This window comes from Thamnophis elegans, chromosome 5 (assembly GCF_009769535.1).
Source record: "Thamnophis elegans isolate rThaEle1 chromosome 5, rThaEle1.pri, whole genome shotgun sequence".
NCBI classification, from domain to species: domain Eukaryota; kingdom Metazoa; phylum Chordata; class Lepidosauria; order Squamata; family Colubridae; genus Thamnophis; species Thamnophis elegans.
This window is the reverse complement of record NC_045545.1, coordinates 35,980,745-36,006,046: the sequence shown is the minus strand read 5'-3', so window position 1 is coordinate 36,006,046 and position 25,302 is coordinate 35,980,745. Positions and strand designations below refer to the sequence as shown.

At 39.9% G+C, this 25,302-nt stretch overlaps 2 protein-coding genes across 2 annotated transcripts in view; both read right to left on the bottom strand.

The window, feature by feature from the left end:
* Positions 1-25,302, bottom strand: part of AGBL4 (ATP/GTP binding protein like 4) — a 1,221,291-nt gene that overhangs the window by 549,619 nt on the left and 646,370 nt on the right. The window lies entirely within an intron of this gene.
* The window catches only part of BEND5 (BEN domain containing 5), a 42,403-nt gene that overhangs the window by 10,120 nt on the left and 6,981 nt on the right, over positions 1-25,302 (bottom strand). The window contains 2 exon segments of the mRNA XM_032217562.1: positions 15,879-16,254; positions 23,864-23,997. Of these exon segments, the coding sequence (XP_032073453.1) occupies positions 15,879-16,254; positions 23,864-23,997 (510 nt within the window).

Here is a 25,302-nt window from a genome sequence, read left to right as displayed (position 1 = left end):
GCCCACCACCGAAGTGATCTGAGGGGCTTGGTGGAAGACGGACCTTGAGTTGTGAATGGCTGGTATGAGACCTCTGATAAGGAAGCAGGAACCATTGGAGTGGTCGTGCGTGAAACCTGGCCCAGGGAACGATGTTGATGCAAGAAATCATCTTTCCTAGCAGCTGAGAGAGTAAGGCCAGGGGCACAAGCCGCAAGGCTGACACCTGAGATGCCAGCGTTGGATGTTCTGCTGCCTCTCCAGGGACAGGAAAACTTCGCAGGTAACGGAGTTGATCACAGTCCCTAAGTGAAGCAGCGATGTAGTTGGCTGCAGATGGCTCTTGGGAAGATTCAGCACGAACCCGTGCCTCCGCAGGGAGTCCATTGTTACTTGGAGATCCCATAGTGCCTGCTCTTGGGATGGCGACAGGACAAAGATGTCGTCTAAATAACAATTCACTCACACCGGAACCGAACGGAGTGAGGCCGCCACCACCGCAAGCAGCTTGGTAAAGGTGCAGGGGCCAATGAAAGACTGAAAGGTAAGGCCCGGTATTGGAAATGACGGCCCGCAAAGTGGAAGCGCAGAAACCGTCGATGTGCCGGATGAATGGGCACATGGAGGTACCCCTCCTTGATGTCGACAGATGTCATCATGTCGCCTTGACGGATGGATGCCAGGATGCTCTTTAATGACTGCATCTTGAACTTCTGATACTTGATGTACCAATTGAGTCTTTTCAGATCTAGAATGGCTCGCCATCCTCCTGAGTTTTTGGGCACCAGAAATAGAATGGAGTAAAACCCTAGGTCTTCCTGCCCTTTGGGAACCTGTTCTATTGCATTGATGGAGATGAGATGATGTATTTTGGCTTCCATGAGACGCCGCTTCACTGAGCACCTGGGTACGGGGCACCTGATAAATCATCTTGGGGGAATGGAGAGAAATTCTAGGGTGAGGCCCAGCCTTACCACCTGAAGGGCCCAGGCGTCGGACGTGGTTTCCGCCCACTGATGAGCGAAGGCTAGCAGACGCCCACCCACTGGCTCCTCCCCTTGTGAGTCACCAGTACCTCCGAAAGGACCGGTTCCCCGAGCCACAAAAGGATCTCCTGTTGTGGGATTGCACCTGGTGCTGTTGGCGCCCCCTATCCCTGCCCCCCCACAGTCCTGGCCGTGGTCCTGTGACTGGTGAAAACCCCTGTTGTAATGGGGAAGGGGGCCGCTGTGTAACCAGAATAGCCTCCCCGAAAGGACTAGCATCTGTTATATGGCTGCTGCCGTCTGGCATTGCGCCCCCCCCCCCCGAGGAGGGAAGAACCTTGCGTTTGTCCCTGGTCTCTATGAGTATGGGATCGAGAACGGACCCAAACAAAGCTACGCCCTTGAAAGGCATGGATGCCAGGCGCCATTTAGACTTAATATCGGCTTGCCAATGGCGGAGCCACAAGAGGCGACGAGACGCCACATTGGATACCACAGCACGAGAAGCAAACTTGGCAGCATTGAGCGTGGCATCCGCCAAAAATTCTAAAGCAGCCATAATCTTAGTAACGTCCTGGTGAAGACGTACCTCATCAGGGGCCAGTCTCTCCTGCAACTGCTTAAGCCAGAGGACAGAAGTTCTATTAAAGAACGATGCTGCAGTAGCAGCACGCAAGGCCCAGGCCGCAGCCTGGTGGGTCTTACGAATTACTGTTTCAGCTTTACGGTCCTCTGCCTTCAGACCCTCAGAAATTTCAGACGGAATCAGAGCAGGGGAAGCTAAGGCTTTTATTGGCTGATCCATAGTTGGGAATTGTAACAAATTTTCCAAGTCAGGGGTGGAAGTGTATAGCTTCCTGTCCCCGTTGCTGGGCGGAGTAACCGCAGTTGGCTGGTCCCATTGTTTCTGAATGAGATCCATGAAAAGCTTAGGGGAAGGAATCACGTCTTGCAATGAACTGGTTCAGCAAAGAGGCGCTCAGTAGTGTCCAGGCCTACAGCCAAACTGTCTTTGGGAGCAACCTCTCCCATATGAGTAGTGGCCTTAGCTTTAAACAATAAGGATTTGAATAGTGTAGGCTTAAATAGGCTAGAGGAATTAGGCTGATCAAAGATCAGGCCTTCATCATCAGAGAATTCTCTATCTATCAACTCTCCTTCCTCCACCAAGGCTGAATCCTCACTATAAGTAGATGGGAGAGGAGAAGAGGAAAGCCTTGCCTGCAGATCAGGAAGATCTATCTGCGTAGCTGGGATAGGAGGCCCACCTTGGGAGCTAACAACCACCGGGGCCTGGTGCCTTCGGAGCAGCTCAGCATCCACCGCTCTGGATATAGCTGCAGATATCATCTGGTAAAGGTCTGGGGATAGGCCCTGGTCATAACCTTCCACAGGCCTTAGGCCTGCAGCAGTGGGAGTAAATGTAGCAGAAGGCCCAGCACGTGGCATTAGATAGGCCGGAGTAGCCTGGGCCTCGGGCAATACGGAGGGGAGTTGGATCCCCCCCGCCCCAGTTTCAGAAATAGTAGGTAGAGAGCGATCAGGAGACCAGGCCTGGTGCCCCGCTGGCTGCGGAGCTGGCAATATGCGCTGAGGCACTATCGGGGGGGGGGATTTCTACCTTCCCCAGAGGTTTTAGAGGCTGTCTTGGTCTTATCCTTCTTCTTGTGGCCCTATCCGGAGCCCCGGAGGTCTCCCTGGGCCGCTGGCTGTGCCTCTAGAGGTGGCTCTGCCAGGCCTTGAACTAACTCCCGCTTGGGCAGTACCCTGGTTATCAGTAGAGGACTCAACTGTACCTCCCAGAGAAGAATGATCAGCCATTGTAATGATTAGATGTGAAAAAGACTCAAAAGGGGCTTCCTGGGCGGGACCTTGCTGATGGTGGCAGCTTAATAGAGCTGCTCCCAGGTTTCTGGTCGTGTTAGCTGCCTAGACATCTGGCAGATACCTCACTCCTCAGGCAAAGAAGAGGGGGAGAGGGATCCAGCTGGCAAGGGCTTTTCCTTTGAAATTTGCAGCTTTTTTGTCTGCGAAGAGAAGGGGGGCCAGCCGAGGCTGAATCATCATCTCCGTGCTGGAAATCCTTAGCTGTTTCTTCACAGCTCAAAGTAAGATACCTCCACTTAGAACAATATTTGAACTATTTATCTGAATTTAATACAAGCAGAGTCCGTATCTGAGAACCTTATCTGCTTTTAAAAAAAATCCTAGCTTCATTTTTTACAAGAGCTTCCTTCGTGTACTTGGTTATTTTTTTTAAAAAAAGGCTCCTAAAATGGCGATTGTGCATTCTCCGTAACAATGCCACATTCCTAATTCTTCTGCAAAGAACAGTGATAAAAGTTCAAAGGGAGGAATAGCCGGCCAGCAGTTTCTTATTAATTAGTTTCACTTCTCTGAAGAGTTTACAAGACTTTCTTCTTATCAACTTTGCTAATATATATTTCTGATATAGAGAAGTCAAAAATGGCGCTGAATATGCCGAGCTGCTTCGTTACAATGCTTTTGTTTAAACCTTTTGAAAAATCCTAAAGAGCTAACAAAGGGTGATTAATACCTTTTTTTTTCGTAAGCTGCACAGCGAGCCAGTAGAGTTGATTAATTGCTTGAAGATAAGACTTATAATGGCATCAAAATTAAATCCTGGGGTGAAACCTCCTCCTAGAAGCACATCCCCGATACCTGGCACAAAGTTGCCCCTACTGGAGATGTGCTAATGAAAGAACTTTTTTTTGGAAACCTTCAGACAATTCAAAGAGGAGATAAAGGACGAAATGAAAGAGTTTAAGGTGGACTTATATGATAAACTTGATACTAGGATTGCCAAAATAAATGATGATATGCTGGGACTTGTAACTGTATTGACCGAACATGTTTCTGGAATTGAAGATAACCTAGAGGTTCTTAATGAAGCTAATACCAATTTGACATCCAAAACTGAGGTGGTGCAACAAAAAGTTGAAAATGCTGAAAAACAAATTATATGATACAGTACAGGCAGATGGAGCTGGCATTAAGAGTCAGGGGGTTGCGTGATGATAAACAGGAGAACTTGAAACAGATTTTTTCAGAGGCTTTTGACCATCTGGTGGGAAGATTGGAGTCCAACTTTGACTGGCAGATTGATAAGTTTATCGCGTTAATTCTTGGGTGGCAAAACAGAAGCAACTTCCCCGAGATGTAGTTATATACTTCACCACAAGAGAGTTCAGAAACATGATACTACAAGAATCCTATAACACCAGGCTTCAAATTGGCGGCCAGGATTTGATTGTCTTGAAAGAAATACCACCTCAAATGCTAAGAGCCAGGAGAGACTATGCTTTTCTAGTGGAAGAACTCAGAAACCGTCAGATACAGTACAGATGGGATGTGCCATTTGGTATTATAATTACATTTGACAAGCAAAGATATCGTCTCAACTCTGTATGGAAAGCTCGAGATTTCTATCACAATATTCTGAAGGTGGGACACTCTGCACCATCTGGATCTGGAGAAAGACCACAAGGACAAGATAGACAGCAAACCACACAACTACCAGACAAGACGCACCATCTCCCCTCCCCGGAAGGGCAAGGTATCATGGAACAAAGACCTAGCCGTATGACTACCAGACGAATGGAAAAACAAGCTACAATGCAACAACCTCAACAATCACCGGCCATTGATCAAGGAGTTACAGCCACAAGCTCAGAAGCCATGGGAGGAGCTTGGCTAAAGCTTAAACAGGCCATGTAGGAGGCTCTAAAAAAGCTTCAGGCAACCAAAGATGACAACTAAGATTTTAACATGGAATGTCAATGGACTGAATTCTCCACAGAAGAGAAAGAAAATATTTCACTATCTCAAACAGTTCAAGAATGATATAATTTGTCTGCAAGAAACTCATATCAAATCAACTGATCAAAAATATTTGTTTAACCCCAAACTTGGTCAACATTTTGTGACCTCTGCTACGGAAAAGAAAAATGGCATAGTTGTATAATTAAGAAAAGACATCGGCTGAACTAATTGAAGCAGATCCCTTTGGAAGATATATCGCGCTAGACCTAATCTTAGAAGGGGAAAAAGACATTACTTTTGGGAATTTATGCTCCTAATCAACAGCAAGACGGATTCTATAGAAATCTTCATGCTAAATTAGTACAGTGGGACTATAAGTCTTGTATACTATTGGGTGACTGGAACGGTGTGATTGACACTAAAAGAGATAAGAAGACCTCTCGCCCAAATACTAAAATGTGAGCTAAGCTACCCAAACCTTTTTTTGACATGATGGGCGACTTTGAATTGAGAGATATTTGGCGAGAAAGAAACGCAGAGGAATATGATTTCACCTTCTTTTCTGATAGACATCAATCCCTTTCAAGGATTGATTTTATACTAATCATAATGATTTACTTTCTAGGGTGAAGAAGACAAAGATTGCGGCTAGGGTCCTTTCGGATCATAACCCAGTTTGGATGGAATTGGGAAGGGTAGTGCAGGCAAGAAGGTCAATCAAAGCAATATACAGTCAATCAAAGCAATATACCAACAGCAAACAGCTCAAATCATAGTCAACGGAAGTTTAACAGACCCTTTTCAAATTGGAAAAGGTACAAGACAGGGCTGTCCTTTGTCCCCACTATTGTTCATTATAACTTTGGAAGTATTGTTGAATAAAATACGGGGCTTGGATGGTCTAAAAGGGATCAAGATTAGGCAGCAAGAATACAGAGTCCGCGCTTTTGCGGATGATTTGGTCATAATATTGGAACAACCACAGGAATCTAGTATGGTTTTAATGAATACGATTACTCAATATGGTCAAGTGTCTGGTTTTAAAATAAATTTAGGAAAAACAAAATATTAGCTATAAATATGAATACTAAACAAAAGGAAGAACTAGGAGGGATGCTCAGATGTGAGGTAGTCAAAAAAGTCAAATATCTTGGGGTAATATTTTAGCCTCAAACGGGAAATTATATAAGCACAATTTATGAATCACTTTGGCATAGTATACAGATAGAGATGAAAAAATGGGAGAAATTGCACTTATCTTTGCTGGGTAGGATAGCGGCAGTGAAAATGGTTGGCTTACCAAAATTTTTATTTCTTTTTCAAATGTTACCTATACTTAAAAAGATGTGAATCTTTTAGAATGGCAGAAGGGTATCAACAAATTTGTATGGGCCGGAAAGAAAGCCGAGGGTAAAGATGAAAATAATGCAAGATGTACGTGAGAGAGGAGGCTTGAAATTACCTAACCTAAAATTATATTATGATGCAATGGCGCTATCCGCAATTAGTGATTGGACTCATTAACCAACAATAGAATACTGAATATCGAGGGACACGATCTGGTATATGGTTGGCATGCTTACTTGTTATTCAACAAAAAATTGGATAAGAATTTTAAAAGTCATATCTTAAGAAATGCTTTACTGCGGGTCTGGAAAAAATACCAATATAAACTAAATGACAAGATACCCATGTGGGCAATTCCTAGACATGCAATTGAAAATATGAATATAGCACAAAAACAGGATAGAACCACCTACAGACAACTTCTCACTTTGGAAAGGGGGTTCTACAACTAAAATCTTTAGAGGTACTGAAAGAGGAGAAGGTAGTTCAAACATGGTTCCATTAGGCCAATTACAGGCTAGGTGGACAATAGACCAAAAAAGTGGTTTTTATCCAAGTTGAGGATAATTTGTTTAAAACAAATAAGAGATCAAGTTTAATGCATATAAAGAGGATATATAATGTACTAATACAGATGGATTCAGAACAGAATTAGTTAAAGATTGTATGATAAAGTGGGCTCAAAATATTGACGAACCAATAATGTTGGACACATGGGAAAGAATATGGGTAAGAAATGTGAAATTTACACAAGCACAAAACCTGAGAGAAAATTTTTATAAGATGTTTTATAGATGGCATTTAGATCCTAAAAAGCTGGCTTCTATGTATCCGAATGTACAGCCCTAAATGTTGGAGATGTGATTCTCTCGATGCTACATATTTTCATATATGGTGGACCTGTCAAAAGGTTAAGGCATTTTGGATAAAAATGTGGTGGATTATGCAAAATATCTTTAAAAGAAGGATAAAGTTTACTCCTCAGTTATTTTTACTAGGTATATGTACTGACTTTACAGCGGTAGAGACTAATTGGTTCTGTACCTAATAATGTTGGTGGCGCAATATTGGAAGAAGGAAGACTGCCTACAACTCAAGAATGGACATTGAAAGTTACAAACCTAGCGAGATGGCTAAAATATCGGCATATCTTAAAGATCATTCAAATGAGATATAAACGAGACTGGAAAAATGGATTGACTATATACAAAACAAATACGGGACTAAGAAATTCCAGATAGCCTATGCTTAAGATTAGGAATAACCTAAACTGCTCAAAGTTAGTGCAACAGGAAGAAGCTGAGTTCAATGTAGAGATGTTATTAACTTCTTTTTTTTATTTCTTTTGTCTTAATATATCTTAGACTGTGTTTGTAAAAAATCTATACCGTGTACGGGCTCTGGGAAGTCGGGGGGGAAGGGAGGTGGGGTGTTAGGGGGAGGGGGATAAATAGTATGTGGTTAGATTTCATGCAATGCGATTTCACATGTATACTGTTTCTCTTTATTTTCACTGTAAAAATAGGACAAGCTGAATATATTGACATATAGTAGAAATACACCAAAGGGAGGAGTCGCGGGATAGAAGAAAGAGGGGTAGAGAGGGCGGGAGAGAGGATTGGAGGGAGGGTGAGAAGGGAGAGAGGGAGTGGACTGGGAGAGAGGAGTTGGTAGAGGGGAGGGGAAGTAGGGTAGAGGGGAATGATGGAGGGAAGATGGAAAGTTGGAGGGGGCGAAAGAAAGAGGTGTATGGAGGGTCGAAGAGGTATATTGGGTTTCTATTTTGGGGGTTATTGTTGACAAGAGGAATTGCTGTGTTTATTGTTTAATGTTGTATGGCCCCGCAGAACCAGCTGAGGCACCAGGGGATAATCTGGTAGGACATCACTGGATTGATTTTCAAGCTGTTACCCCTGAGGACGTGGACAAGGCCATGGGAGCTGTAAGTGCCTCCACATGTGTACTGGACCGTGCCCCTCCTGGCTGGTTGCTAACAGCAGGGAGGTGACACGGGGCTGGATCCAGGCGGTCGTTGCCGCCTCCCTTCGGGAGGGGATCTTCCCCCCCGCACTAAAGGTGGCGGTGGTGAGACCCCTCCTGAAGAAGCCATCATTGGATCCAGCCGTTCTAAACAACTATCGTCCAGTCTCCAACGTCCCCTTTGTGGGAAGGTTGTTGAGAAGGTGGTGGCCTTTCAGCTCCAGCGGTCCTTGGAGGAAAACCGATTATCTAGATCCCTTCCAGTCGGGATTTAGGCCTGGCTATAGCACGGAAACCGCTTTGGTCGCATTGATCGATGAGCTCTGGAGAGCCAGGGATGGAGGTTATGCCTCCTTCCTAGTGCTCCTTGACCTCTCTGCGGCTTCGATACCATCGACCATGGTATCCTTCTGCGACGACTGCGGGAGGTGGGGGTGGGAGGCACTGTTCTACGGTGGTTCTCCTCTTACCTCTCGGACAGGTCGCAGTCGGTGTTGGTCGGAGGGCAGAGATCGACCCCTAGGCCCCTGACGTGTGGGGTACCGCAGGGTTCGGTCCTGTCCCCCCCTATTTAATATCTACATGAAACCGCTGGGTGAGATCATTCGACGGCACGGGATAAAATACCACCAGTATGCGGACGATACGCAGCTGTATCTGTCCGCCCCGTGCCAACTCAATGAAGCAATTGACGTGATGTGCCAGGGCCTCGAGGCTGTTAGGGACTGGATGGGGGTTAACAAGCTTGTACTCAATCCAGATAAGACCGAGTGGCTGCTGTGCTTCCCTCCTACTAATCGGCCAAGTGTTCCAGCTCTCAGGCTGGGGGGTCAAACAGTACGCCCTCAGACAGGGTCCGCAATTTGGGAGTCCTCCTGGACCCACAGCTGACTTTTGAACACCACTTGTCAGCTGTGACCAGGGAGGCATTTGCCCAGGTTCGCCTGGTGCACCAGTTGCGTCCCTACCTGAACCGGGAGGCTCTCAACACAGTCACTAACACCCTTGTGACCTCCAGACTGGACTACTGCAACGTGCTCTACATGGGGCAAGCCCTTGAAGAGTATTCGGCGACTCCAGCTTGTCCAAAATGCAGCCGCGCAAGCAATTGTGGGTGGCACCTCGGTTCACCCACGTAACACCTATCCTCCGCGAGCTGCACTGGCTGCCTATTGGTCTCCGGATACGCTTCAACGCGCTAGTCGTCACTTATAAAGCCCTTCATGGTATTGGACCTGGGTACTTGAGAGACCCGCCTGCTGCCAATTACCTCCACTAGACCAATTAGATCCCACAGACTAGGCCTCCTCGAATTCCATCCGCCGGCCAGTGTCGACTGGCGACTACCTGGAGGAGAGCCTTCTCTGTGGCTGCTCCAACCCTCTGGAACGAACTCCCTGTGGAGATTCGTACCCTCACCACCATCCAGGCTTTCCGCATAGCCCTCAAAACCTGGCTGTTCCGACAGGCCTGGGCTAAAGATTCGCTGCCCCTATCTCGAATGGTATGATTGTTGCGCTTTTTAACTATGTATTGTTTTGTGTTGTGTTAAACTGTCTGTATCCCCCTTTCCCTTCTTTGAGTTGTGAGCCACCCTGAGTCCCCTTAGGGAAAAGGGCAGCATACAAATGAAATAAACTCAAACTCAAACTTATGCACAGTATAAATGTGACTGTATGAAAATGAAAACTGGAAAATAAAACACATTTTATAGAAAAAGACTCAAAAGGCTCAAAGTACAGCGTTCACTGGCAAGGAGAGCGGACCACGTGGTCAACAAGAGCAGCGGTAAGACGAGCTTCTCTCCAAGGTAAACAAAGCCAAGTGAGGGAAGTGGGAGGGCCGATGAGTCAGCAAGCCCTTGAGCACGAAGGGAGGCAACGCCCGATCCTTACAGCGCCTGCGCGATGAACAGCCCCAAAATGGACCCGCAAAAACAGGCGTCAAATTCAAAAGGATCAGTAGTGAACCAGGAAAACGCCGGCCTCGATTTCCACATCGAAAATCCTGCGGCGGCGGCAGCACGCTCCCAAACGACCAACGGCCAGCGGTGGGTCAAAACCACGCCGTGAATGGTGGGTGGTTCCCAGCGGAAGAAGAAGCCACGCCGCGTATGGCGGGCATTTCGCCGGCTTCCGAGGCGGTGGGCTCCCCAGTTACGTCAGCACTAGCTTAAGCCGCGCGCTGCGATTACGAGCCCCCAAGCCGCAATTAACAAGCCAAGCGCTTGCCGCCAAATGCCTTACAAAGGCTCCACAGCCTGCAGTCAAACCTCAGAGCCAACAGCGGCAAAGGAAATACAAATACAAATACCTGATCGAGCCAGCGAGCCACTGAAGGACCGGGCAGGCAGCAAACTGCCGCCTCTCCCTTCACCACGCATAATCCTCCACAAAAACCAAGAACCAAGTGTAGAAATCCAAGATGAAGTATAAATTTGTCTCATTAGTCTGGAGAAGAATTGGTATACGTCTCTTTCGGCTGGACTGAGTTAAAAAAACTGACCCATCCAGTCAGAGGGAGGCGTGGTCACCAATTTACATAACTCAGTCTCTAGGCTAATGGACAAAGTTAACCCATGCTTGGATTCCCCAAGCAGCACACAGGAGAATAGACAAGAAATATAAATTTCCCTTATAGTCCAGCATCTCCAGATTTCTTTCATGTCAAAAGAAACCTGTTGATTTAGTCAGATGAGATGCCTATCTAGTCCAGCATCCTTTGCCCCACAGTAACTGATGAATACCTATAGAGAGACACACATACCACCAATACACACACGTTATTCCTTTTGCCTTTATTTGATTCTGAAACAGACAGAATTGATGTTACTTTTTCTAATACACTTTTTCTCAACCTTGGCAACTTTAAGATGTGTTTGACTTCCCAGAATTCTCTAACCCTTAGCCATGGATATACCCTGCACTGAGGAGATCTCCTTGTGGTAATTCTGGGTAGCTATGACCTGTAAATAAACTTTTTTCCTTTCTTAAAGAAAAGGAAGCCGATATAGAAGACATTTTGTCCTGCCTATCATCCTAGAGCTGGTAGTGCAAGTCATACTACCTTAATAATTTAGGTGATAGAGACCCTATCAGGAAGCAAAAAAACCTCAGTTCTTAAATATAGGGAGGAAAAAAGGGAAGAGGAAGCAGATTTTTATTTGCTCCTTCTTTACTTTATCTAGACTGCAAAATGCTGTGGGAGTAGGAATGGAAGAAAAGAATGTTTTTTCTTTTTGTGCCTCTTTGCTACTGAGATATTTGTCTTCCTGAATGATAACCTTTCATAAGCAAGAAGTGAAATAAAAAAGAAAGAGGAGGGATCCTTGATCCAATCAGAGGGGAGTACACAGCAGACAATAATTAATTATTATTATTTTGCTGCTACATATGAGACTCTTCCTAGTATTTTTCACACAAGGGTGAGATTTACCATATTTTTCGGAGTATAAGACGCATCTTTTTTCCTCAAAAAAGAGGCTGAAAATCTTGGTGTGTCTTGTACATCGAATACAGCATTTTTTGCCCCCTGAAGCCCCGTCCCCTTCACCAAAATGGCCATGCATACCCTTATGAAGGCTTTCAGAGAGTTCTTGGGGGCTGGGGAGGGCAGAAATGAGCAAAAAACGGGGCGTTTGTTTCTCCCCCCAGCCCCCAGCAGCACTCTATAAGCCTCCATAAGGCTATGCATGCAATTTTTTGACAAAAAACGGGCCGGTTTTTGCTCATTTTTGCCCCTCCCTGCCCCAGGAGCACTCTGCAAGCCCCCCCCAAGGCTATTCATGCCTTTTATTGAAAAAAATGGCCCCATTTTCACAAAAAACAAGCCATTTTTCAGAGGTCTGCAGAGTGCAAAAACTTTTTTTCCCCCTTTTGGAAAGTTCTTTAACTGATGAGAATTACATTGATCATGTGCTGTGCCAGCAGAAACAAAGTCTTAAGGTTTGTCAGCAATTTCCTTCTTCAGCACATGGATAAATACACCTGGAAACATCTACCTACCTACCTACTGTATTTTTCTTTCTCTCCCTCTCTACCCCTCTATCTATCTACTTACTTTTTTTTTTAATTTGCCTCTTCAAAACCTTGGTGCGTCTTATACTCCGGTGCATCTTATACTTATATTTTTGCTCAGTCAAGTGGCGTTTCAGGAATTGACCTAAGCCTGGCATCCTGGCCTGAGTCAGATCCTCAGCTGCCTTTCATGCTAAGACAGAACTAGAACTCACAACCTCTTGGTTTCTAGCCTGGTGCTTTAACTACTAGGCCAAACACTAATAATTTTTTAATGGTACCAAATCAAATACTTGCTAAATTTCAGATATGTTATTGTACAATAAATGTAAATTTCAAACTGTTGCTCTTAGCAAAAGGAACTTTGAGCAGGTTAAACTAACAATAGTTAAATTGTTTTGTTGCTAAATGCTTTTTTTTTATTCTGGTTTATTGTAGTATTGAATACTCAATAGATTTTTGTTTTTACCATCTCCCCCCCCCCGCCCCCATTCATTCCCTTTCAAAATGATTGATACATACATACATACCGTGGGACCTCGGGTCCCAAATGGCTCAGATGACGAACAATTTGGGTGCCAACTGAAAAATCTGCTAAATGTTTTACTCATGTCACAAACACATCCTCAGGTGCCAAATAAACACAGCTGCGGTGATTTTCCCTGCTCCGACTATTTCCCCTGCCGCGCCATTTTTTGTGCGCGCGCGCATGCGGTTTGTCTTGCTTCTGGTCACGACCAAATCGGGTACTCACCAAAGTCCTGGAACGGATTATGGTTGGCACCCGAAGTCCCACTACACACACACACGCACACACACAAATATGCCTGCTCATCTCTGGATAAGTAGATTCTCAAACTTTTAATCAAAATACTCTTAAAATGCGCCATCCATAGATAAGCCAATTGTAAACATTAAAACATGAAAATGTTGATGGTTGGCTTCTCAGCGGATGGTTTTTACACAAGTATATATGTTATGCACAGATTACTACTGCTTGTGAATAAGAGATAGGAAGCTTAAGACATTTGTTTACATAGGTATTGCAGTCTTCTTTAGTCAGTCCTTTTGAACCTATGTAGGTAGAATGAGTTAGTGCTTCTATAGTCAAATTCAAGAGAAGCCCTGAATGGCATAATGGTGCCATTGCTAGAAAGGCAGGGGTAGGAGAGGAAAGTTATGCTAAATTGATAGTGAACTGTTAAGAATTTTCAAGTGTTTCCACGTTTCAGGTTAACTGGGACTGAGCATAACTAAAATTCAGTGTTCATCACTTTTTTGTTATAGATATTTATTATTTAAGAAATGTATGACTACAAATTGTGTAAATGTTGCACTAGCTGCAGCAGTGTAAGCACAACAAGTACAAAAAGTTGTATTAGAATGAGGTAGAAAGACTGCACCATACTCTTATAATGTTCTCTAACTATTTCCATTATGTCAAATAGTATTACTGGAATATAATGCAGTAGTATTATAGTATTCAGTAGTATTCTGTTCTGTCTCAATACAAAAGAGACTACTACTGCAAAATAGGAATTATCATCTTGCTACTGCTCCCTCTTGTGGTTTCATATAATACTTTTTAAATTATGGATATTTCCCATATGTACATATGCAGTACATACATGTATGTATACTATGGGTATGGATGCACCAAAATCCACATTATCACTATCCATTTCCAGACAAGGTGACAAAGCAAGACTTAAGGCCCTTCTTAAAGGCCAGAAGAGTAGGTAACAATCTAAGTTCCAGGGAAATGATATGTCAGAGAGTTAAAGAAGCTTTTTGGATGAGAAGTGAAATGTCTTCAAAGAAAAACAAAGACCAGTTGTCTCTTGAAAAAGTGCCACAACAGAAACAGCTTTCTTTCTGGTTTCCGTTGGTTGACATTTCTTAGTAAACAAGATCCATAACATGCCAGTTCTGTGAGTAAGGAAAGAATATGGTCCCTCAAATATAGTTCAGATAAATCAAAATAATATTTTATATAAATCAACATTCATGCTAAAATAACAATCTAGACTAAATTAACTTAAACATTGAGAAGAATGTTTCATATCAAAGATGGCATGCTTTTAGCATATCGTAGGATAATACGAATCCGGTGGAGCAGGATACATCTTCACTTTATATATGACTTCATTTTAGTACGCAATCTTTACATAGTTTATTTTCCCTTGACTAACTCTTAGATAGATCAGGCTTGTTTAATAAGAAGTAAACAGAAATATTTTTTCCAAATAACATCTTAAATTTTATTATTCACTATTCTGATATTTAATATCTTAATCTGTCTCTTACCTTTTCCATTTATTGGAATATAGTCAGTGTTAACTGCTACAGTCCTTGTCTTTTAAGCTATGTATATAGTTGGTTTAATAGTTTTCTAGTTGTTTGAACATACAGTCAGTATCCTATTTAGGTTCTTTTTTTTGGGGGGGGTGGAATATACCATTAGAAAATTCCATCTTTGGTTTGATTTTTTTAATCTTTTAAAAATGATACATGGATTAATCATACACGGGATTCAAATCATATAATCAATAAATACAGTAATACAGGGAACTTTAATTGAGGAATACCAGGAATAAAATTTTCAGAACTGATTACCAAAGAGAAGTGGTACTCTTCTGTAAATTATTAATACTTTTGTTCTATTTTTGGAGTCATGATGCAAATTCCAGTCAATTAAAGAGTCAAAAGTGAGAGTTGCTTGCTCTCTAAGAGCTGCTGATTCCAGTGTATATAGGCTACATTTTCTCACAGAATTTATTAGCTAATATATTCTGAGTTTTCAGGGTGAGTTGAAGGAGACTATGCATGGGATAAATCTGTATATACTAAGTATGTTCATACACCTTTCCTCTGAATTGTGCCTAAAGTAAATATGCCTAATTACATTGAAATCAATAGAAGGTAGTGCCTATTGGAATTCACCCATCTTGATTCACTAAATTTTAGCTCATTGTTACTTTCACTATGATTTAAATATAGCATTTAAACATTACTTTGCTGCATATCTTAAAATTCCTAGTCTGAGCATTTTGAAATGGCAAAGGCTTTTCTTAAGGAAGGCAGAAAAGTAAAGAAGGGAGTAAGGTAAGGATAAGTAAGAGGAAATAGTCTTTATGAACAGTGACTGCCCACAGTGTACCAAACAACCAATTAAATTTGCCACCAGGATATTGTGATGTAACTTTGCTTTCCTATTTTCGATTTCTATTCAAAAGCACTTGTTAAGATTAAAGCACAGGTGCAACACAGAAAATAAAACTCTTTCATTATCATAAAGTAATGCAACAAAATACTAATCCACATTTATATATATGTACACACACACACACACATACACAAATGACTTTATCTTCCTTGTTAGTCATTCATATTAGTAACATATTATATTCTACCATTAATTCTAAATATATTTATTAATCAATTTTATTAGCAGCTGGGTAGCTATATTAAAAATAAATAACTCTTCTATTGATTATGAAATATGAAGATTCACAATTGTAACTATATTATAAAAATGATTGAATTTGTAAAAAAAAACAATAAAACTATGCTTTCAAAGTTAATCTCATAAAATACATGCCTCTTTACAATCCTTAGAGCAGCTTTTAAGGGCATATAATGAAAAAGGGGCATTTTTCTGACCCAAACTCTGTAAGTAGGAACTTTCTGCAGTCATTAAAACACCTAGCTTGATTTCTTTCTGAATATTTAAATGAACCTGAGTTAAAACAATTCTTGAACATGTCCCACATATGCAAGTACTTACCACTGCCTAATCTGAGAAGCAGGACATCCTGTAACCGTCTGTTCAAATCTCTTAGCTCCTTCATTTCTGACACTAATGTTCCATACTCTTTTAACTTTTTTGCTTGTTGAACAAGCTGCCTCCTTGTTCTCTCAAGTTCCTGTTGAATGTGCCTCATTTCTTCTTGCTGTTGCTGATAGCTTCTCAGCAACTCTTCATAAAGAACTCGAGGAACTACAGCATCGTCCATATTGTTCATTCTGTCTGAAGTTTCCATAAATGTTGCCTCAGGACTGGAATTACTACTGAGACTCATTCCATTTTGTTTTTCAAGGCGCGCAACTACTGCTTCAATGCTTTTGTGCGTACCTTCATTCTGTTTCTTTCCATCTTGTCTCTGTATGTTACAACAAAACACATTATTAATATACTGTGTCATACAGCAATCTATAGAGTTCAACAGTTAATGAAATTAAGAGCACACTACAATTCTCAAGGGAAGAATATTTAATGAACATTGGGCCAATACAGTTTAATAACCAGAAAAGCTTACATAATAAATAACCATCTAAGTCTTTTTAAATATATATATATATATATATATATATATATATATATATATATATAATATATATATATATATATATATATTATATATATATATATGGAGAGCAACAGTGGGAATGCACTGATACATTTACCACTACCAAGTATTATTTTTTAAAATTTGTATTATCCAAAGCCAACTTTTTTGGGGGAAGGGGATTTTGAGAAGATAGGAATAACTCAGACGTCACACTAAACTTCAAGAGAGACTTAGAAGTATTCATTACTGTAATCACAGGTTATATCTGAGAAGGCCAAAATGCTTATGCAAACTATAGTTCGACACAATAAGTGACCTACTCTCTCAGTCTCCCTAAGGAGTCGGTGCAGTTAGGTGAATTCCCAACACAGTCAGATATGGTGCTGAACTGACAGCCAGAAAGTCAATTAAAATGTAAGGACATATATGGTTGTACAGCACTTAGTATGGCACACAGGCAGCTTTGAGCATTTAAAGAAAAAGTCAGAGCCTGTTTACATGAACTCTGAGCACACTTGACTTTAAAAAAAAATTCGTACCATTTGTATAGAGTGCATTCAACATTAACCTAGATATATATTTTTAATGATTAAATACTGTGTTGTACCATCCCATCATCTGGAAACTTTAGATTTAGATGACAAATAATACCAAAATTGTTAATACCGTGTTTCCCCAAAAATAAGACAGGGTCTTATTTTCTTTTTACCCACAAAATATGGCTTGGGCCTTATTATGAGGGGTTTATTGTTTTGGGGTTGCTAGGCAGCTGCTCTCTTGCAAGTGGGCTCCCAAAGAGCCAGGCACAGCCTGATAGGTAAATGGCTGTGTTGGGCTGTCGCAGCAGTGCAACACAACAGCCATGAAGCGACCATGCTCACGAGTAGCCACCCTGCAAACCCTTTTCAGCCGGGCACAGCACCATTCACTGATCTAGGAGAATCACCAAGCTGCATGAGCGCCTGTTTGCCACCACCTGGCTTCCGCGGCTTGGCGCCTCCGAAATGCCAGTGAATGATGCTTTGCACAGCTGGAGAAGGGGGTGATGCGAGCAGCTGTTCCACTCTTGCTCACACTCCTCCCAGCCTCATGATGCCCTGGCCCAGCTCTCCCTGCAGAGCCAGGGCACCTCTGCTGCTGCTGCCGCCACCATCCCAGGAGGGCTTTTTCGGCAGCTTCCAAACTAAGTCTTCCGGCAGTGGACACTCTATGGTTGTATGCTCTGCCAGCAGCTGGGCCACAACCATAGAGCGTATGCCCAGAGCGGCCATTGAGGCTGGGAGGCACAAGAGCGAGAGTGGAACAGCCGCTCATGGAACTCCCTCTCCAGCCATGCAGAGCATCATTCACTGGCATTTCGAAGGCGCCAAGCTGTGGGAGCCTGGTGGCGGTGAACAGGCGCTCACGCGGCTTGGCAATACCCCTAGGTCAGTGAATGGTGCTGTGCCTGGCTGGAAAGGGGGTTTGCCGGGTGGCTGCTTGTGAGTGTGGTCACTTCACAGCTGCTGTGTTGCGCTGCTGCAACAGCACAACACAGCCATTCTCTCACGAGGCTGTGCCCGGCTCTTTGGGAGCCCGCTCACAAGAGAGCAGCTGCCCAGAACCCCCCTCTTCAGCTGGGCACAGCACTGCTCACCAACCTAGCGGTACCCCGAAGGCACCAAGCAATGCAATCACCTTTGCCTCCCCCCCCCCGGTTGCCGCGGTTAGGTTGGTGAGCGGCGCTCTGCCTGGCCAGAGATGGGGGGTTGTCCAGGGGACTTATTTGCGGGGGAGGGCTTATATTTTTGCCCACCAAAAAAATGTGGCATGGCCTTATTATCAGGACATGTCTTATTTTTGTGGAAACAAGGTAACATCCTGGAGAAGACACTGATAGAATGTATTTAAAAGCAATGTTTATACCTTGTTATTTGAAGATAATTTTTATATGGATTTGCAAAGTTCAAAATAATTAAGAATTTCACAATACAAGGAATTAGTGGAAGAAAAATGGTATCTATTACTGTGCAATAATCAGCCAAACCTCTAAAAGATACTTCCAAATCAAATTTAGCTATTTCCCTTTGCCTATTAATACTAGTAAAATATGAGACTCCCTATGAATATAGATTGCCCCAGCTAAACACTATACAAAATTGATAAGAAATTCAGCGTGTATATACTTACAAAACTTAAGTTTTTAAATAATGACTATATGCTTTATTTGAAAATACGGTTATTTGCCTCAAGGCCATAATTATAGAGTAAACAGCATATATGAAACTACAGTATGCAAAGAATAGCAAAAATAACTCATATTATATCATTACTGTGTTAAGTTTATTTTAGTTTTAAGGAAATTGAGATGTGGATAAATGAACAAAACTTATCTCAATATAGTGGCATTCAATAATGTCTTATTGTATTGTATATCTTTATATTACACATATATCTAGAGATATCATCAGTCTGGAGAACTGAATGTATTAACCTTATCAAACTGAGTTTGTTTTAGAACAGTAGGTGGAGGGAACATCTGACAGGGAGGGCTGTAAGGAACCCATAATTCTTTAGTTTTGCTAAGCTTTCTTTCTTTTTTCTTTTTCCTAAGAATTGCTTAGGAGAAGCTTAGTTAAAAAAAAACGTAATTATGAGATGCATTGGGGAATTCATGCAAAACTATACTAATAAAAGCCTGAGTTCCAAGCATGTTAATATACCTGCAATATTCACGCTGAATATGTTGAAGATGGGCAAGTTGAAGGGATTTGCAATATCAATGCAAAACTTTGTCTGGAATAGTCAGTCTAGTTTTACAGTATATTTTGTTCTAAAAGAAAAGATATCCATGATAAAACGATACTAAATAGAAAGTGAAAGAACTAATATATACAAAGGGAAAGAGTTGTCAACATATTCAATGTGAAATGTAAAAAAAAGCATAATTAACATTTTTGTCCATTCTTTCAAGCAAAACTGATTATTTCAGAAAATTTTTAAAAGATTACATTCTACTGATGTCAAAGTATCTGCTCAAAATGCAATTATTATCTGCTTTTTTAAAGTATCAAAGAAGACACTCATTCTTTGAGCAATTAAAAAGCCTAACTCTGAAAACAATCACAATCTGACTGAAATAAAGCAGCAAGTTGTTTTCCATTACGTAATGACATTCTCTGCCAACACTCTTTAATAGATCACTATCTTAAAAGCAATCCTTCTATTTGGGAATAATTTCTTCTTGCCTTGATATAACCTTTCAATACAATAAATCACTAAAATAAAATTCTTCCCTTTTTCCTGTTAGCCATAAATATTGTGTTGTTGATAATTTTCCAGAAACTGGTGTAATAAGTTTTAAAAGCCCAGCTTTTATCATTAAATTATAGGATGTTCTTTAATTTTAAAAGCATGAAGATCAAGCTAAGCTTTCAGTAAAATATAATAATTTTGGGTTTAACATTATTCAACATTATGCTAAAGTATACATTTTGATACAGAGCAGCTGATTCTTCTCCTATATTAAAATCCTTTAGATGTTTGTGAACCTACAGAAAGTCACAAGTCACAATTTTAAAACTTAAGCTTTCCAATGATAATAAAAATATTTTTACACACTTTGTAGGAGAAAAATGTACTTAGCTAGCACATTACAACTTACAATTATTTCTTTAGTGACCAAAGTTACAATGGCACTGAAAAAATGACTTATGACTGTTTTTCACATTTATGATGATCACAGGATCTCCATGGACACATGATCAAAATTTAGACTCTTGGCCACTGGCTGATATTTATGACAGTTGCAATGTCCTGGGGTCATGTGATCACCTCTTGTGATCTTTTGACAAGCACAATAAATGGAAATGCCGGATTTACTTAAATCTGTTATTAATTTTACAACTGTAGTCATTTACTTAACACCTATGGCAAGAAGAATCATAAAATGGGGCTAAGAGTTGTCTTGCTTAAAACAGAAATTTTGGACTCAATTGTGGTTGTAAGTCAAGGACTACCTCTATAAATAATCTGAATTCTGTTGTTACATTAATGGATATTGTTTCATATGTGGTATTCTGCTAAAGACAGTCAATAGAGGGTTTTTCTTTTGTAAAATTACATTGATAGAAGATTGTATTTAGGATATTTATCTGCCATTAGACCATTTTCCATAACTTCAGACTATACAAAACTGTCTAAAGGATACAAAAGAAATCTAAGTTTTCGAGCTTCAGTGGAAAGCTGCTCACTTGGAGATGGAAATAGTCTTCTCCCTCCCCCAAAAAACTGAAAAGTTTTGTATACAGCTTGAATCTAGACAAAGAGATGGTGATGAAATGAAAAAATGTGTATAAAATAAGAACAGTAATGAAATAATAAATATGAAAAAATATTATAATTGTACAAGTGATGAATCAGTTATAAATAAGATACAACAAAGTTAATAATTTGGATAATTTTTGTCATATCTGAAGAAAGGATATTGGTTTTAAAACATAGGTTATATTAACATGCACCAACTTCGTAGGCTTACCCAATGAATGAACTGCAGGACAGCTGAGGTTTCTGGTTCAGTTCTGCCTATGCTGACTTTTTACTTCAGTGCCTGATAATCTCAGCAATGAGAAATCCCTGCTCTTGACAAACCACTTAATAAAAGAGAAATTCCACTTTTTAGACAAATCCAGTAGAAAAATTTGGATTATAATTTCGTTTTTACCCCATCATATAAAATGTAGATGACTATTAAAAAAAGAAAATATCTCCTTTAGATAGCTGATCAGAAATAAGTCCAAAATATATTCACAAAGGTTGTTCTCATCTAGTGTTATTCTCATTAGTTTGCGTTTGAAATGTCATTAAAACATGTCTTTATCTCCATACCACGAAAAAATGAAATGGCATGGCTGCTATTAGATATTCTGATTAGCAAAATGAAAATCCTTCTTTTGAATACTATTACTAGCAAAAGTAAATGAATTACCACTGAAGCTTTCACTAGATTGAACTGAAATGCCAGTATATTGTAGTTAATAGAAAACATGAGCTACTGGCTGGTTGGCCTGGGACCCCGAGAAGGGGGGGGGTGCTCACCACTGGGGGTGCTCGCCATATCGCAACATCCAATGTTGACAGTTTCTGTGCAGCAATGCTCAAGATTCGTTGGATGATGACCAATGACTTTCTTTAGATTCTTTTAGACTCTTGTTCTTTATATATACTTTGTTATTTTTACATCTTCTAGCTTTTCATAATTTTTTAGGGTCTCGATGATCTTCGCTTTTTAAGTTACAGAACCAGACACTCACCTCCACTTCACTTAATTCTAGTCTATGACCATTTTAAAGATTTGATTTCGAAAGTGCAAAATAAAATCTGATAAAATGTAGAATGTTTCAAAGTTGGGTTAAACAAATCTAATGATTGCTGAAAACAATGTTAAAAACTGCTAAATATCTTACATCGAATAACTTTGTGTTATAAATATTTATATTTATATTTAATGGTCTAATGTCAATGAAATGTTTAACCAGAAATTAAAAATGACTGGATACAGTGCTGGTAACCAAGTAGCTTTTTTAAGAATATTGCAAGTTTTTTTCCTTAAAAATAGAAACATTTAAATAATTAAATATAACCCAAATATCACCAACTAATGCTGTTTTTGTATTCCTAACATTACATATGCTGTTTCTCTTTAATGTTGGCATTAAGCTATAACTCAATGAAAATTAAAGCAGCCATTATTTTCCATGTAAGTACTATAGATGTACAGGTATTTATTTCCCATCTAACTTCAATGGAATTAAGAGGGGGCATACATATTCCAGGAACACCAAATACTAGTACTGCTTAGACAGCTAATGCTTCTTTCCTCAGAAACCCCACTTACCTCGATAGAAACATGGCTGAATATTGCACAGTGCCCAATAGCAGGTTAAACTGAGAGAGCTTTGATGTGTAATATGTAACTGATGAACCAAAACTCTCCACAATTTTATCACATAAGCAAAACCTGGGGAGGGGGATCATATGTTATACAAATTTTATAATGGTTATCATAGTTCTTATTTTTATGATGTTTCATATGGGTTTCCTTGTGGTATTCATTGAGCATTCTCATACTCACATTAGACAAAAAGTGTGAATGCTATTCCTATATATTTTTAAACAAGATGGGTGCAAAAAGTTATCTATTGAGTTGGTTTTCTCAAACTATGGGTTGGGATTCCCTAGAGGGATCACAAACAGCTTCGAGGAGCTCAAACAACAAACACTCTCAAACTCATTCTGGGCTTTGTCTGCACCAGGCAGCTTAAATATTGAAAAGTATAAGAACTACTATAATATACACATTAACATTTCATTATTGAAACTAAGTACACTTAAGTACATGTATATCCTGCCCTAAACTTAATCAAATCTTTATTTTTAGTCATATAGGGGTCACATGGATTTATTTATTATTTTACGGAGTCACAGCATGGCAGTGTCTGAAAACCTTGCTACAGACACAAAACTTTAAATAAGAAAACAGAAAAATACTTTACAAGGATGTTTTCTTCAAACTCAGTGAATTTTGCTACTAAATCTACTTTAAAGAAAGTTCCCAGATGGTAAGATTCATATCACTCTGTACAAACTATTATTTAATTGACTATATGTTTTTCATACACGCAAGAACACACACACCATTTATAATTCACTTCTTTAACTGTGTGAGGTAGGTTGTTATCCCAACCAGTTGTATATAACTTGACACTCAAACTCCATACAAACATTGGGTCCCACAGGAGTGCCTGAATATTTGACACACTTTATGTTCATGGAGAACTAGAGAATTCTCTGATATAACAGAGCTACTGCTTTATTCATTTTGTTACACTTCCAAATTCGAAGTTCAAATAAGAATAAAGACATATGGTTCTTAAAATTGTTGTATATGAATCATAAGTATAAAAAAATGCTGTTCTAGTTATATTTCAGCTTGTCTACCATAAAAATATTTACTCCTGAAAATGAAATAACATCACTACAAGAAATCTTGTTGCACAAGCTACTATAAAAACAGTCATTTTTTAAAAAATAATCACAATAACTCAATTTTGCTAACCCAATATTTGTTTCTTATCAAACAAAATGAAGGTAATGTCATAAGAATATAAAGGAGAAAGTTATAGACATTTGGGACTCTTGGTTGTACAGTATTCACAACATTCCAATTCTAATCCAATATCTCAATGTATTTTTGTAAGTCAAATCCCATTGTATTTAATGGGACTTAATTTTCATTAAAAGTGCATAAAAATTGCAATCTGCATTTCTGTATGCTAAAGAACGAAAGAATTCCTGACATTCTGAAATTGATTTGCGGTAGAATAAAGCACATCCAAAATTAGAAAAAAGAAAGAACAAACCAACAAACAGGCTTCAATACCTTACAGTGTCTAAGTTCCATATCTTCATCCCCATAATCTGTAATTTCCCCTGTTTCTTCTAGGTGATTGAGAGAGAGCTTGGGGATTTTAATTTTCTTCTGCATCACACTGTTTTCAAGGTCTGTTTTATCTTCTGCAAATTTACATAAAAATATTTTTTCACATTTTTCAAACTGATTATTCAAATACTGTATGATTGAAGCCAGACCATTTAAAAAGTTCCCATGCTGACTATCTTTCATATGCAGTGATAATCAACTGCTCCAGAAACTTTTTTTTTTTCCAAAATAGATGCGCTGCCATCCTTATACAGAAATTTGAAGAATATTGTAAAATATTAGGGCTTCCAAGATTGTTAAGAACACAGCTAAAATCCAAACTTAAGCACAATATTTTGCAGATGATATTGGACCAGTTATGCATTTTCCCTCAGTGCAACCTAATTCAGAGTTTTAAGATCCAAAAATGGAGAATAATATTCTACATTCTAAAAATACTATATGTATGTTGATGGCTCCCCATTTTTCTCATTCTTGCTCTTTTAAACAACAGTAGAGCAGGTTGCTCAATGTCAAGATGTTTGGAGAGTCTGGGATTTTATTTTTTTTCTGTAAATATGGGGAAACCCTAACTCTAACCCTTATAAACAGCAAAAAGAGAAATGCCTCCATCCTTATATATTCTCTGCTGCTTAATGCAGCAGCAGTACTGTAGTAGCAAGACTGCAGAAAATGTGGAGAAAGAATGTATAGTCTTTTCCTGCCAGAAATTTTGTCAACAAGAGAAAACTAGAATCCAGCTCAGATTCAGACTAGGTATTTTCCAGGCTTTTTAGAAGTTCAATTTAAAATTAAAGCCCTTTCATTATGTATAAATATTTCAGTGATTAGAATGTCTTCAGTGTCTTGCAATACGTTGCTTTTTGTAAAATATACCTATTTATATTTTTGTTAGTTCTGAAGATCACATTGAATTTTAACAAGTTGTCCCAAGTAATCAATTAATTAAAGGACTTTCAGAAAGTCCACAAGAATTAAATAGCAATCACTGTTAATTCTGCTACACAGAGCTACTAAAATTAAATACAGTTACTCTTTCTGCCAAAAAGACAAGTCAAAATTAAATCCCAATATTTAGGTTTAGGAACGTTTTTATAAAAGTAAAATTACTAAAGCCAATCACAGATGAACTGAGAGATACAATAGGAGCAATTGTTCCGGGCACTAAAAGTAAATAACTTACTGACTAAATAAAAATTTATTGGGAAAGTAATATAAATATCACTTGCTCTCCTATTTCAACACAAGTCCCCCCCCCCCCCTTTATGTATTTTATTAGCTAAGGAAAAGCCAGGGAAAATGTATCTGCTTTTGAGACAAAATGTATCATTTTGACTTACTTAAGTACATTTTGTTCTTTCAGTTCAAAACATCTCAAT